At 38.7% G+C, this 14,702-nt stretch overlaps 2 protein-coding genes across 4 annotated transcripts in view; both read right to left on the bottom strand.

The window, feature by feature from the left end:
* Window positions 1-1,478: 1,478 nt before the first annotated feature.
* Window positions 1,479-2,486, bottom strand: LOC118877798 (uncharacterized). The gene has a single exon (XM_036817921.3). It carries the CDS (start codon window positions 2,323-2,325, stop codon window positions 1,588-1,590), a length of 738 nt encoding a protein of 245 aa, XP_036673816.3. The 5' UTR covers window positions 2,326-2,486; the 3' UTR covers window positions 1,479-1,587.
* Window positions 2,487-4,897: 2,411 nt separating this feature from the next.
* Ace (Acetylcholine esterase) overlaps window positions 4,898-14,702 on the bottom strand; it is a 39,606-nt gene continuing 29,801 nt past the window's right edge. Inside the window, exons 8-9 of one of the 3 annotated variants that reach the window (XM_070996525.1) lie at window positions 14,435-14,598; window positions 4,898-5,051 (exon numbers count right to left, since the gene is read on the bottom strand). In XM_070996525.1, the coding sequence (XP_070852626.1) occupies window positions 4,978-5,051; window positions 14,435-14,598 (238 nt within the window). In that variant the 3' untranslated portion in view covers window positions 4,898-4,977. Of the gene's footprint in view, window positions 5,052-10,864; window positions 11,482-14,434; window positions 14,599-14,702 lie in introns of those variants that run through there. The other 2 variants (XM_070996523.1, XM_070996524.1) reach the window with 2 other exon arrangements.

Genomic DNA, 14,702 nt, shown 5'->3' with positions numbered 1-14,702 from the left:
ATTCGAACTTGGTGGCTAACTATATCACAGCATTTGATCTTTCGCCTCTGGTGCCTTTGACATTCGATGAATTCATAAGAAAGACACGACAACTTAATCAACGCTAAGCACCGATCATAATTTATCAATTTCTGTCAGCCGGAAAAAACAAAACAATCCGAAAGACAGGAGAATACAATACTCAAATTAACAAAACTATTATTACTGGTTGTCTAACGGTGCCACGGTGGATCCGTAGGTGGTCCGGCGATCTTAACAAGCCCGGAATACGTGCATATATCTCTCTCTGATTGGAGACCCGACCTGTGTTTAAACCGCCACTCGCTCGCCTTGAGAGCTTCTAAATTTTCGGCTGCCACTGTACGTTCCATTTAATGGCATCATAATAGAACATACTTAAGCCAAAACGTATCTATTATCTGGGATCGTCTGCCGCTGGCTCATTAAAGGTCAAAGCGCGGAAGTTCAGCGAAACACGAACGGGATCGCGATGAATGGATAGCATTAGATATAATTCAAATTTAAGAGGAACCAAAAAAACACTGGGAAAATCATGTTGCTAGGTCGAGAATGACATTCAAGATTTCAAACTAAGGTTATTCTTCTTTCAAGCTATATAGGTAACATATTCAATCAATGTCAAAACCAAATGTATCAATATATATATGTTATGAATTTAAGTCTCCTAGCTTTTTCATGTACTAAGTTCACATAAAATGATATAATAGCTATGTAAAAAGTTTTTATAATCAAAATTCAATTCAAATTCAATAAAATTGTTTCAGCTTAAAAGAGTTTTTATCAGTGATTGCAAATAGTTTTACGGCAGAGCAGGGGATGTACGGAAGTCTTTCGATGCTTACGCCAATGACTTGAAAGGTTTAATCTGATTAGATTTAACCAGTTTGGATAATTTATAGGAGTCACCAAAAAATTCGAGACAACTTCTTACACTTAAAATCCCCCACTATGAATATGTTTAATAAACTTATCATGCCGTTTAACCCGAGAATAAATAAATAAACTTATCATAGCCAATAGGAGGATTAATAAACCTTAAACGGCAGCAATTTTCTTAAATGTTCCTTAGCATATGCCATAATTAATAAGGGGATTATAACCTTAGACGTCATCAATGTTCTTAAGTACGTCACTTAAAAACCTGTTTTTAAACTTTGACACTAGCATTTACGTCGTTAACGTTCTTAATTACATCTTTAAATCAACTCATTTGATTTTATGTTATTCCTAACAGTCTTGAACGTCATCGGAGTTCTCAAGTACCCCTTTTTCTTAGGGTAAGATGAAAAGCAAAAACGTTAGGTTTCATAATTCTTAATTAGCTCGAAAACTGAACTAGAAGTCGTGAATCGCGAAACTTGTTTGTACAATCCGATCGGTTATGCTAGAATGACAAATTATGTATGCATAATCAGCCTGCCAGACAAAGATGTAGTTTCACAGAGAGATTCACACAATTAACGAACAGATTTATATATTTTTCTTTCAAACGAGACCAGGGAGTACAACAAAGGCAGTGTCCTATGCATATGCATGAGTTGTCGCTGATTCGCTAGAAAAACAGAATTAGGTAGAATGGATGGTTGGATGTGTTTTTGTTGAGGCCACAGGATCTATTTCGATATCCACGTTTTCATTTTCCACTGGTATTGACTGCTGTTGAAATCGGCTGATTACATCCACTATAACCAGTCCGCCCACCACGCAGAATCCCGCCAGGTACAGGTAAAAGATGGGGCTGTTGGGAAAGGAGTACTCATCCTGCCAGGATCCCTCAAATCCCAACCTCTGAAGGTCCGCCAGGGTCGTTCGCACCGGCAGCCATTTGTTCACCACCTTTCCCTTGAAGATGATGGTCTTTACGCCTCTAAACCGCCTGGAACCCCTTCCCATCTGCTTGTTTCGCACGGCGGACTGATATTGTGACCAAACCGTATAGACATGCCCACCCGTAAACGTGGTTTCCGGTGGGGATGTGTTTTGGTTTTGCATCCGCAGCCGGGAGTCGTAGATCTGCCGGGAATTGTGCCGATGGAGCGTCTGATAGGCCTCGCAGATCCTCATGAAGACCTCCGAGTCACGCGTTTGGCTATTCGCATCCGGATGGTACTTCTTCGAGAGCTCGATGAAGGCCCGCTTGATCTCCCGGTCGCTGGAGCCCACGGGCACATTCAGCACCTGGTAGTGGTTCTCGATCCGCCCATGGGGATACGACATCGAGTGGCTCTGGTACGTGAACCTGGAGCCATAGCTGGCCAGGCAGCGCACCTGTTGGCCGGCACAGGTCTGGATGGTCCTCAACATTCACGTAAATTTTGCAAGTCCCAAACCGTTACTCTAAAAATTCTAAATTTTTAAAACTTTTGCTCTCGCATGAAAAAAAAAATGTGTTCGGGTTGTAATTTATTTGACTGCTCCACAGCTGCCAACCAATCTGAACTGGATGTGTAGTGAGTGTTGAGTAAACTGAAATTTCATTGGATGTATATTAATTCTGATGGGGAAATATTGGTTTAATATCATCATAATTGATGATAGTGGTTTTTACTATTTTTAAAGATCTCCAAAATTTACGGAATAAGTGGCAAGTTGAAGAGCTTGAAAATTCGATACCCCAATAACGTTACCTGAGTCACCGTGTTAAGTGCCCCATATTTGGCCAACGGGGCGACAAACTTTTTTGTCAACAGCCGCGATCGATAGACGATCGACCCTGGGCTATATAAGCCACACCATGGCCAATTCTGTAAACAGACACACAATTGTGGTATGATTTGTGGGCTATTATCTTCTCCTGACCTTCCGGAAGTGCCAACGAACTTGGCAATGAATCTTCCACGCTTGGAGTGACGCGTGTGCTCTGGATTTGGCCAACTTGATAGCCTGATAACTCATGTTACAGAGCCAGGTTGAGTATTTGGCCAAGAAGCGCCGCACGTGTGGGTGGTATTTTCGAGGCAGTGGGTCATTTCTCTCAGCCGTAGAGACATAAACAATTCCATTGAACTTGGTTTTCGCACACTGCGTCAGCGGTTGGGTTTTAGATTACGTCGAAGGCGGCTAAAAATATTTGCTCAAGACATTACTATAATTGTTTTTGATGGCGCATTATACGCAGCTTGACAATTTCCATCGAATAACAATATTTGCACAGCGAGTCATTCATTCACCTACGAATTAGTGTGGCCATAAATGAGAATATCAATAGAGATGCTGCAGTTTATTATTCGGGATAGAACATTCTTATAAAAGTTTTAATTAAAATGAATAAACCATTTCAATTGGTATACTCTTATTTATGCTAATAAAAAGTAAAAGAAAAATTTGTTAATAAATAAAAAAGATCAAAAGGCTTTTAAAAAAATGTTAGCTAAAATAAAATCAAACTTTATTTTAAAATTAAATAAAACTGGATATTTAAATTTAAAAAACGTGAAGACTCTTATTAGGAATATTTTACTAAAAAGGTTTTTATACTCTTTTTATTATCTTTCTGAGTGTAGTTCCCCGCCCGTGGGACCGTTCCAGTCCCCGACTTGACATCATTTGTAGACAGCATATGTTGGCCGGGAATGGAACCCCACCTGCTAATTGGTTTCAGTTGGACGGAACGAAGCCCGACACCTTCTTCGAGTCCCAGGAACAGTGACCTCGAGGCGGCGAGTTCCCAAAACATATCGCGAAAAGCTGTGAACATTTAATTGGAATTGATTAAGCCGCCGGTCCGGTTGTGGATGGGCAGGTCATTAGTGATTGGCGACTTTAAATGGTTCACAGTCGCCGGAATCCCCTTCTATTTATACTAGATCAAAGGGCTTTGCCACCATTATAATCGCTTGTGCTTCACTGTGCAGCTGCTTTGTTGTTGCTTTTTTATTGGCAGCATCATTTGGCCACAGCCCATATATGTTAATTGACACTAACAATTTGTTTCACAAAGACAGGCCATCTAGCCACGTTTCCGTCGAAATTACCATAGCAAAACGCAGTCGCCGGCGAAAGCCCGACCAGGCCACCTCTAAATGCAAAACGATAATTGGAAACAGGTTCTGTTTCTATTGAAGAATTAGCTGGCCCATCCCCAGCTCCAGTCCCATCTCCATCTCCATACCCACAGAAAACCTAAGCGAACCGAAGATTTACGACGAGTGGTGACTGGTTGTCTCCGCCGTGCGCTGGCTCATTTATCTGGCCAATATATATATCTTCCGAACCGAAGATGCCCCTTTCTTCCCGGCTTATTATGACGGGCCAAGAGTTTTTCATTGGCCTGTCTGATAGCCAGTTTACGAGGGTTTCTTTCGGGTCTGGGGCTCCATGCTGGGTCAATGGACAGGAACGCTGCCAAGAAGTCTGCGCCGGCTATGGCTCATCGGTTCGATTCGAGTTGGCTCGACTTCTCAGCCCGGTTGGTTTATAGAGACGCATCACGGCATACGGCGAAATTTAAATTATTCATATGTCAGGTTGAAGGCTGCTGCCTTTCGCGTGTAAAAACCTATTTGATCGCAAGATTAACTCCGCTCGGCGATTGTCCGCGGATCAATTAAAACTAAGTAATGGCGTCCGCGAAACCGGCTAGAAACGGAAATACTCAAACTTCGCAAATAGACAGAGTTTGTATCAATCAAGCGGAACAATTTTATTTGTATTTCTTGTGAATAACTTGAGAGTGGGGAAGTACGAGATATTAATTGTGAGGGTGTCCAGCACTTGTCCTCTTCGATATCTTATCTTATCTTACTCAGTTTCAAACTGCATTTCGAAGCACTGGGATTTGCGTTTCTAAATTCGTACTATCTACTGTCTTCTTTATATTCTCTCCTTAGCAATTTATTATCACTTCCTTAGCCTACCTATCCTATCCAGACTTTCTGTTGCTTTCCGTGGAAGTAATTTGAATAGTGCCCTGATTAACTATAACATTTGGTGAGAGGTATTTGAAAAAGACTCCTTTTAGCCACTAATTAGCCAGGTCTTCAGGTAGACAAACGTTGAGGTGGCCACGCGGGTTATCTGCTGCGCAAATTCTGCAAGAGAAGATACAGAAACAACATAAACTTTACTAAATATGCCAGGCATAAAGAGACTTAACGACTATGTACTCAAATACTCAAATAAAGTGGCCGTGGACTGCAGTGCTAATTTGCATTTACAGAGCTGTCGGCTTTTCTATGCCAGCGACCGCGTTGGGAGCCAAAACCTAATGACAATGCATCCTCCTCCTTTTATTACCCTTTTTAAAGTAATGTCCATAGATTTTAGGAATTTTTGGGCTTTTGAAATTTTTGTTTGATTTTAGAACTTTTCGGGTTTGATCTCCTTTAAACTAGTAAAACAATTAGAGAGTTATACAAATTGTAATTTATTTTTGCCGCAGTGTGAAGAGATAAAAATCGATTTTATTTATATGCTAACTTCAAGAATATTATTTTCTCGAGAATTGTTTTCTTAAAATAAGGTTAATAGCTTTAGTAAAGCAAAAAAAGAAGGCAGAGAGTGTTAATCCAACATAAATGGTCTTTAGTTTTGAATAATGTAATAAAACAATAACCATCATAGATAGTATCTTCTTTAATTATAATTGGAAATATTTAACAAAGGTCTATCCCAAATGAAAATAGTTAGTTAGCTCACAGTTATTATTTTATGAATATTTTTAATGCAAAATAATACTCAAGATGATTTGATTTTTATAACTTCGAGTAAGAGCAATGGAGATTCGTTAACCGGTGGAATACCTGAGATAGACTTTTCACAAAGCTCAGGCTTGGGGTCGGGGCCACTTTAAGTTTTATTACGGGCACGAAATGGCGACCGTAAAAGCCCTGAACCCTGGGCAAATTGACAAATGTTGGCACGCAAATTAGGTGGACGGGGCAGCACTATGGTGGGCATTTATGGGCACCTTTCCTTTTAATTTGCCGTGATTAATTTGCATATCTCGGTCTGCAGTCGGCATGCGGAAATGGCGGCATAATTGTGGATTTATATGCATCATAAATTAAAGTTTTCTGCACTTCGGCTAAGCGAGCTGTAAATATGCGATTTTATTTGGTGTTTATCATTTCAGTTTTTATTGATTTAATGCAAATGCAAAGTGCCGTGTAATTAGCAGTTACTAAGTCGGAGTGATGGAGCCGTTGTCTCTGATGTTTCTCACAGGGGGCGCTTCCTGAAGCTGATGATGACTTACTGAAAATATGGACAGATGTGCACATGCCATTGACAAATGATCGACGACCGGGGCGGGAAATAAAAGCGGATTACTGTTTGTTTAGTACATGATACATGAGTTTTATTTGTATTTTACTTGTATCCATCTTGTATCGATATACAATATATTTCGTAATATAATTTCACTTAAATTTTTGTATTCTTTATGCTGCTTCAATGCGGGTTTCAATTGTTTACACATTACATTTTCTCTTGGTAGTTGCTTACTTTCTCTTGAGTTTCAGTAATCGTATTACATTTAGCATTCAATTTTAATTTGTTTCTTTGTTTAGCAGAATTTCATTTTTTTGGTTTCGATTATATGTAGTAGTATGTATATAATATTCAGTAAAATGATCCCTACATTTTGTATGCTCATGTCACATTTTTCAATCTAGATGTATGTCTGTATATATATATATTTGTTTTTATATATAGTTAATATCTTAAAACAGCAATTATGTTTTGCATATGTTATCTGTTGTCTGCGCGAGGTCGGCACCCCGTGAAATGAATGCTCATTTCGTCTTCCTTGAATTTAAAGTAAGTTCTGCGACAATAATAATTATAATTTAATCGTTAACAACGTTCCGTCATTGACACACAAACAAACATCGTCATATACATTAAATAGAGTTCTGCATTAATTTTTGCCTTTGGTTTGTATCTGTTTACTTTTGCTGAACACTAAAGCGTCGCCATCAAATGATATATTCAAATTTGGAACACAAGATGAGGACTTTTGGAGCTGCCATTGTACTAGCCGTATGAGTATGGTTGTCTGTATCCACTTTTATGAGTCTCGATTTATTAATTTTCGATCTGCTCTTGACTTTTGCTCTTTTGCGTGAACAAAAGTTGTCTTAGTTGTTATTTTTAGCTACCTTTTAACTTTATTTGCATTAGTGATGCCCGACTCGAGTATTTGTTTGCCATTAAGTAGTTCCATAGACATTACACATTACTCAAATGGGCAGTTATCTCTGTGTGGGTGTTCTTATGGGGGGTGGGTGTGTGTGTGTTGGGCAACTACAACTTGCAATATAAGCTAATCCGTGTGTTCTAAGTGAAAACATATATCTTCAAGCGAGTTTTCGAAACGAAATTCGGGGAATTCAACGGAAAATGCTTGGCATGATTAAAAGCTAACAGTTATAATTACAGTTTTTGTTGCTTAATTGTTTTTTTTTATACTTTTACCTTTGTTTTATTACCACTAACAAGTAAGAACACATATTTAACCACAATTTGTTTTTGTTTTCCGTTCTCTGGCTTGTTTCTGCTTGTATTGTGTTTGCTTGCTGCTTAATTTATACAAATTTCCTACTTAAAAAGTCATAAATCAGAGCCTTACTGCACACCTGCTGCTTTCAAGTGTGTTATCCATAATATATAATTAAACTAAATAAACAATAGGCCATATATTGATATGTATTTGATTTTTATACATAAAAGACTCTGTGTTTTTATTTTACTAAACCTCTTCTCTCTGTCCATTAATTCTAATTGTGAGAACTGTTGTGATGTCAAATGCATTTCTGTGCCTGGTTTCTTCAGTTTTAATCGTATCATATGTTTTAACTTCTTCAGATTTAGATTTATATATCTGTTTTTCATGTGAGTGTGTATTGTATTCTATTGTATAGCAATCAACATATTTATTACATTGTACAGAGAGTTTTGTCTACCACCTAGATTTCGATTTTATTATCAGATGTCGTAGCTGATACAATTTTTAACTTGTTCTTAATACACAATAAACAAAAACTTGAACTATGTTTTCTTCGTTTTGGTTTGGGTTTCGCTTTCTTATACAAAACACAAACACAATAACCATCTAAGGATGCTGCTCATGTATTTCCTATTCCTATGCTTCGTCCTTCTATGAAGAGTGTGTGTGTGTAATTGTGTGTTTGTGGAAGGGTATGCGTGTCTGTGTGTGTGACCAGCATGCTTTCATTATTATCATAGATTAGAATATGAGTGTTTCCGTTTCCGTTTCGATTCGTTTATATATAAATTCTTTTACAATTGGCAGACTACTACAGCAAAAGCACACTGAGATGTGTTCGTGTGAGAGAGTTGGTGCGTGTGTGTGGTTGTCCTATCCTTTAATATATATATACTTTATAAAGATGACCTGGAAGAACCGCAACGAAAGCCATAATCTATACAAATCATACGAGTAGCGTTTAGTGCACGTTCACCAAAAAAAGAGACGACGAAGTGTCCATGTCCATGTCCATGTATAAAAATTTAGATCTATAAGCATAACACTTGGAATTTGTCTTTCATTCGTTTGTTCCTTTGCTTCTAAGGCGAAATATTATATTGTCAATTCTTTGGCTTGAGCCGAAAACCATGCAAAATGACAAAAAAATATTCCTAATTTCGGGTGAGACGAAAATAAGGGGGGGTTCGGGGTGTTGGAAATGCATATCAATGGTAATATCAACGTAGTCGTAGAATGAGTACTTTTCACTTCTCTTTTTTTCGAAGGCAGAAGGCATAATACACGTAAAACCCGTGCATTTTCTCTTTGATATCTATTAACTCTATGCTCTCTGTGAGTGGACGCACAGTTAATACTGCCTTTGGTGACCTCTGACCCCACGACCCCACCTGACCTTGGAGGCCGGCCAAGTGGGCGTGGCCCTGTCACAGGCAGCACTCGCTTTGGCCCACTCACTCTACAGAATGGATTAACTATCAAGTCTAGTCTTGGAATCGGTTACTTTATATACCTAGGTTTACTTTTTTCTTTTCTCTTGGTTTCGGTTAAGAGGCGAACGTGGTGCAATCATAGGGATAGGGAATAGGGTTTAAAGCTAGTTATCTTGGAGTTCGTCTCACACTTTTTCGTGTCCACAGTTTTAGACAATGGCTTAGTACAAAATTTTAAAGTTATTCATCGTTTGTTAATATCTCCATTTTACGCAATTTCGGTTTTTGTTTTCATTTCGCTTCTTGCATGGTATAAAAATATAAATGTTCCACATATACTTAAAAAATCCTTTTGTTTAAGTTATTATTTCGCATCATGCTGTGTTTTTATTTGTTTCGTTATGTTAGTTGTCTTGTTTGTCCCTTTAAGATGTATTTAAAGTAATGCATAACTTAGGAATGCCTTGTGGATCTGCTGCTTCTTCTTCTTCCGATTCGCTTCTCGCTCAATTGTTGAATTATTGGTTAATCGCGGTGCAATTGTCGTATAACTATGGGGAGAATTCTAAGTGAGTGGCTTGATATCGTTGCTTGCATTGGTGTTGGTGTTGAGTACGAGTAGTATCAGATATAACGGAATCGAACACAGTGTCCTAAGTGCATTCGTCACCTGGCTAGAGGGTCACATAAATTTCCTAGATGCTACAGTTGAAAGCGAACATCGCTCAGTAGGCCTCGACCACAGTTCATACCTAATACAATACAATAATCGTTTATTTATTTTGGTTTTCGTTTTTTGGTTTGGTTTTTGGTTTAGGGGTTTTCTCATTTATTGGTTGGTTTTAAAACTTTCAAATGTTAGCAAACAGTTAATGTTGTTGTTCTTCATAAGTCTAATACTTGTTTGAATCTATGTATTATCAGATAGTGTGTGGTATTATAATAATTGTTGATAAAAATAACTTAATTAATATCAGTGTGGCTTACCTTAGTAAATTTCGAAAGGGTTTCGATTTTTCATAGTTAATACATATTGATATGCCTTTAATACGATTACAGAGTACGGTTACGATTACAGATTACAATTACGATTACTCATTAGCTCTCATTTAGTCTGCGACACACACTGAACTCTAGGGTTGACAATGATCTTTATCTTTCATTTTCTGGATTTACGTTTTGAACAATATTTATTTATAGATATAGACATACCAAGTACATATACGTTACTCATTATACAATACGTTTTGTGTTTAATCATTGATCCAATTTCGCTATGTGTATAAAATTTCTAATTACCATTATTCAGTATTAAATCATTTCATTATTCCTCCGTCCACTTTTCTTACTAAGCCAATTTGTAAAACGTTTAGTACAAATACAATAATATACTGATATGTTTTGCATTATAAATATCGTCGTCGTCTTCATCTTCGCCCCCGAACTATGCTTAAACCTCATTTTTCGATCGATTCTTTATTACAATTTATCAATTTGTTTCGCTTTGTTCGCTTCGAAAAAATTTGTCTTGGGTAGTGCTTGACTTGGGGCTACATTTCTTTTTTTGGTTTTAACTTTTACTCCCTTCGCTCTAATAAACCAATGCCAATTTTTGTACAATACAATTGTTGATTTTCCGAAAATTTCCATTTGGGTTTTTCTCATAAGAATTTTGTGTGGTTACAATTTCGTGTGTGGTTTTTTCCTTGGGAAAGTGAATCGAAATCAAACGAACCCTCAACCTAAGCATGAAACCAATGCAATTTGGCCAAATATCGTTAGGCAACAAGGACTTTTTCGAACTGAAAGCTAAAAATTGTGCCATTAAATGCGCTCAAAGATCGCTCAAGAATGTGGGCGTGGCATAAAGTGTCTGTCATCTGAGCGAGTTTTCCGTTTCGGTAAACGTATCTGTAAACTTTGTTTCTTTTTGGCTGCCCCCGAAGGCATGACAAACATTTATTTTTCTTCTATTTGCATTAATATTTATCAAAAATTCCGTCCGTCCATTCTTTGGCCAATTTCTTTCTCAAATTAAGCAATTTAGCATTGTGCTACACAAAACAATTTGGTTTGGGCCTGGCCTATGGCGCGTGGCGTGTGGCATGTGGCTACAGTGGTCTCCGGAGTCTGGCCGGTGAGTCCAGGGTCCTTCGAAGGACCCTGCCCGACCCTCAGACTGCCTAAGGGTGCGTAGAGCTCTAAGTTCAATTTACAAATGTTCAGCAATTGCCATCGACTTGCTCAAACCGATCCTACTAAATTCCGTAAACAAATCTCCTGCTCCTACACAAATGTCTGCGCCTACAAAAAATTTGGTTTCCTTCCGCTTGCTAAATTTTATTTATATACTTGTTCTAACTTTAAGTGTGTGTGGGTGTGGTTGTGGCTGTGATGGTGTGTGAGTTCCAGTGTGTGTGTGTGGTTGTGTCTGTGTGTGGTTACTGCCGGAAGTGGTTTTCTTTTAGAAAACCCCTTTGGTTCGCAATGCGGCGCAGATGTAGATCAGAGCAGCGATTCCCAGGAGCTGCAGCCTTGGGGATATGGAAGCACTTCCCGAATCGCCATCGCAGCCTGTACCTACGAAAAAAGAAAGATAACGGAGTTTATATTCAAAATAAAATATAGCCCAGATCAATAATGAGTATTTATGTATGTGGGCGGTTCTGGAACAGGTTCTCCAAATCATGAAATTCCATTCTTCTCAACAAAAAGCCATTTTTTCTAATCTACTGCTCTGTTTTCTCTCAAAAGCGATCAAGTGAAGCCAAAAATGATAAGGACATTTAAAGTAATATTCAAAAAATAGGAAAGCATTTGGTTTTTGGTGCGAGTTTCGGTGCATTGGTAACCAAAAAAATAAGTTAGGGAGAATTTCACGCGAACTTACCTTTGACTGACAAAAAAGTCCCTCAGAACGGTCTGCTTTGCATTGTCATATCATTGATTTTTTACATTTATGCAAACATATGTTCAGTCAAATTTCGTGTGCTAATTCATTCGAAAGTTGTTTGGCCACAACAAACCAGACAAGATACAAACTTCAAATGGCCCGGCCGGCGATCAGATTTCAACACGCCAAACCAGGCCCAAAGACCGGCAAAGTGTTTTTGTTTTCTCTGCTGCTTAAAGTACAGGGATAACTTGCTCAACGACTTATAATTTATAATACCCGTCAGGTGTAGTGCAAGTGTGCAAAATGACTTAAAATCAAGCAAGGCAATAAAACATAGCAAAGCAAATCAATTTCGAAATCAATCTTCAGTCTGAGCTGGGCAATAAATCGCTTTTATAATATCCGAATTGTTCATATTTCTTGAGCCACTCTGTCGCGTGCATTTAATTTTTGCTAATTTGAATTTAAAAGGCTGACCAAACCATAGATTATACGTTCGGATAATGAAGAAATAAATTGGCACAGCCGCAACACCAAAACCACATACAAATTAAATGCGACGAGCATATTTGAAACACGTGTCGCTAAAAGCTAAAAGCTAAAAGCCAAAAACCAAAAACCTAAAACGAAACGAAACAAAGCGAGTCGAAAGAGAAAAGCCAATACAAATGCAAAAGATATTGTATCTACAAGCGGTCTTTATCCCGTATCTCAACGCGTGCGCCTGAGTTATGACACGGCAATCGTTTATTTATCGCGGCCGGTGACATTTCTCGACTCCAGCGGTGCCAGCGTGTCTGGTAGAAACAGCAGGACGACCAGTTCCAGTTCCCATTGTATAAGATTAATACAAACTAGATCTTGGGTGAAATTTTAAATGGCCATTAAGGCAAATGGGAAGCATTGTTGGCAAGCGGTGTTGGCCATAAAGAATAAACCGCTACATATACAAATGCAAATTAATTAATTTGCCAAAAACCAGTTTGTTTTGATTTTAGGTTTTCGAGGAGAGTTGGGGTGGGGGGTTAGAAAACTTCGGGTGCTAAGTGGCAACTTTTACCGCAGCCAGATCAAAAGTGGAGCTTGTCATATACACACATCCCAATCCAAATCCCCGTCGAATGATCGATTGAGGAGATATCTGCATTAGGAGAGGGGCTGCACCGTCCGCCCTTTCGCGACAAGTCCCCCAGTTCGTTCCCCCAGCCTCATTTGCATACTCGATCGATCGGATTTATGTAAAACCAAAAACCAAAATTAGCTCCTAAAACCAACATGGTTAATTAGCATAAATTAAGTTTTTATTAATTTGTGAGACAGTAATTTTCTTTTGTGCCACTCATCGATTTGTTGGTTTAGTGGTTAGCTTGCGGGCCAGACTTGGTGGCGCGGACCTCGGCGATGGTGATCTTTCACCCAAAAACCATAAACTCGTCCACTCGCTTTAATGGCTCTTCAGCTTAAACAGCCTTAAGTGCAAACATATAAGAGCCGCTACGCCCACCAGCACACAGTTTAAACTATGTCTAGAGACATTCGATTTTTACGGGCCTACCCATTGATCATTGTCAGGGCCAGGCTGAACACTTTTGGCTTATGGCATATGCATATTTACATTTCTTTCTCGGTCAGTCGTCCGATCTGTCTCGCAACTCATTTCCCTGATTGATGCGCACATTTTGAAAAGCTGACAGTGCCATAAATAAGAAAAACGGACGGCGGCGAATGATGCTACGCATAAATGAAATAAATTAAAAAGCATAACTATAAGATCTTTCACCGAAACAGTCGCGTCAGCCCCCATGACTCACCACTGCGACTAAGTGAAAAGAAGGGAACTTAAAAAGGTTAAACTGTACAGCACACAGAAAAAAATCTCATAACTTATTCTTTACACAACATATAATATTATTCCACATATAATATTTTTAAGAAAAAATATATATTTGAAACTATTTTAGTGTTTGTTATATCATCGAAGTTATAAGATGGTTTTAGTATTACTCAAATATAAAACAGGGGAGGTAATCATAAAAAAGTAAATATGTTTATAAAACATCAAACAAAATAGCTTTATATCTTTCGTCTTAAAATTTCATATGTGGAAAAACTTTTTTAAATGATATTTTTCCCAGTGCAGCTCAGGGGCATCATCAATCATTCGAACGGTAAGTGTTCGACTTATCGTTTCAGAGCCCCATTGACACTTGCTCTTTGTCCAGAGATTCCCGAAAGAAAGTCTTGGGATAGGTTGGCACTTTAATCGCCGTTATCACAGGTACACACATTATTCGAGTGAATAATCCACTCGGGACTCGTATGTCTCGCTTGACCAGAGTGAACCCGATTCGCAGCTCGTCTTGAGGTGTGGTTCCGATGATGCCGACAACCATTAGCGGACTTAATGCCATTTTTTACGATATATCGTAGCGAATACCAAATTTATGTTAATTGTATGCCAAACTTACACACAAACGAAAACGACACAACACAACACCAAGCAGAAAAAAGAAGAACACAGACAGAGCAATACAATGGCAAACAGAAACCACCAACGATGACTGTACTTTCATTCACCTTCGGATCGGAGTGTGTCGGGCTACTATATCTAGATATATATATATCATCATCACTCACCTGCCCAACTCCTGACTTTCGGCAAGTAATCGTTCCAGAACGAACAACGGGCCGCCAAAGGACCTCGGGCCAGTTTCTCGATCTTATCGTCCGTGCTGAAAATATAGTAGACGGGATCCTCCTTGGAGAAGTTTGGCCAATCCTCGCCGTCCTGAGCGGGATTTCTGCAATTCAAGGGATATTATATAAAGCTTTCGTTATGGGATTGGAGTGGAAAACTTGGCTAAGTTTGCCATAAAACGGGGAAAAAGCTCTAGGTGAGAAGCTC

The sequence above is a fragment of the Drosophila suzukii genome, chromosome 3, assembly GCF_043229965.1.
Source record: "Drosophila suzukii chromosome 3, CBGP_Dsuzu_IsoJpt1.0, whole genome shotgun sequence".
Lineage (NCBI taxonomy): Eukaryota > Metazoa > Arthropoda > Insecta > Diptera > Drosophilidae > Drosophila > Drosophila suzukii.
This window is presented reverse-complemented; position numbering and strand designations above follow the sequence as displayed.

Excerpts from the sequence above, each read along its gene's own strand:
- LOC118877798 (XM_036817921.3), bottom strand. The coding sequence starts at position 2,325 with ATGTTGAGGACCATCCAGACCTGTGCCGGCCAACAGGTGCGCTGCCTG.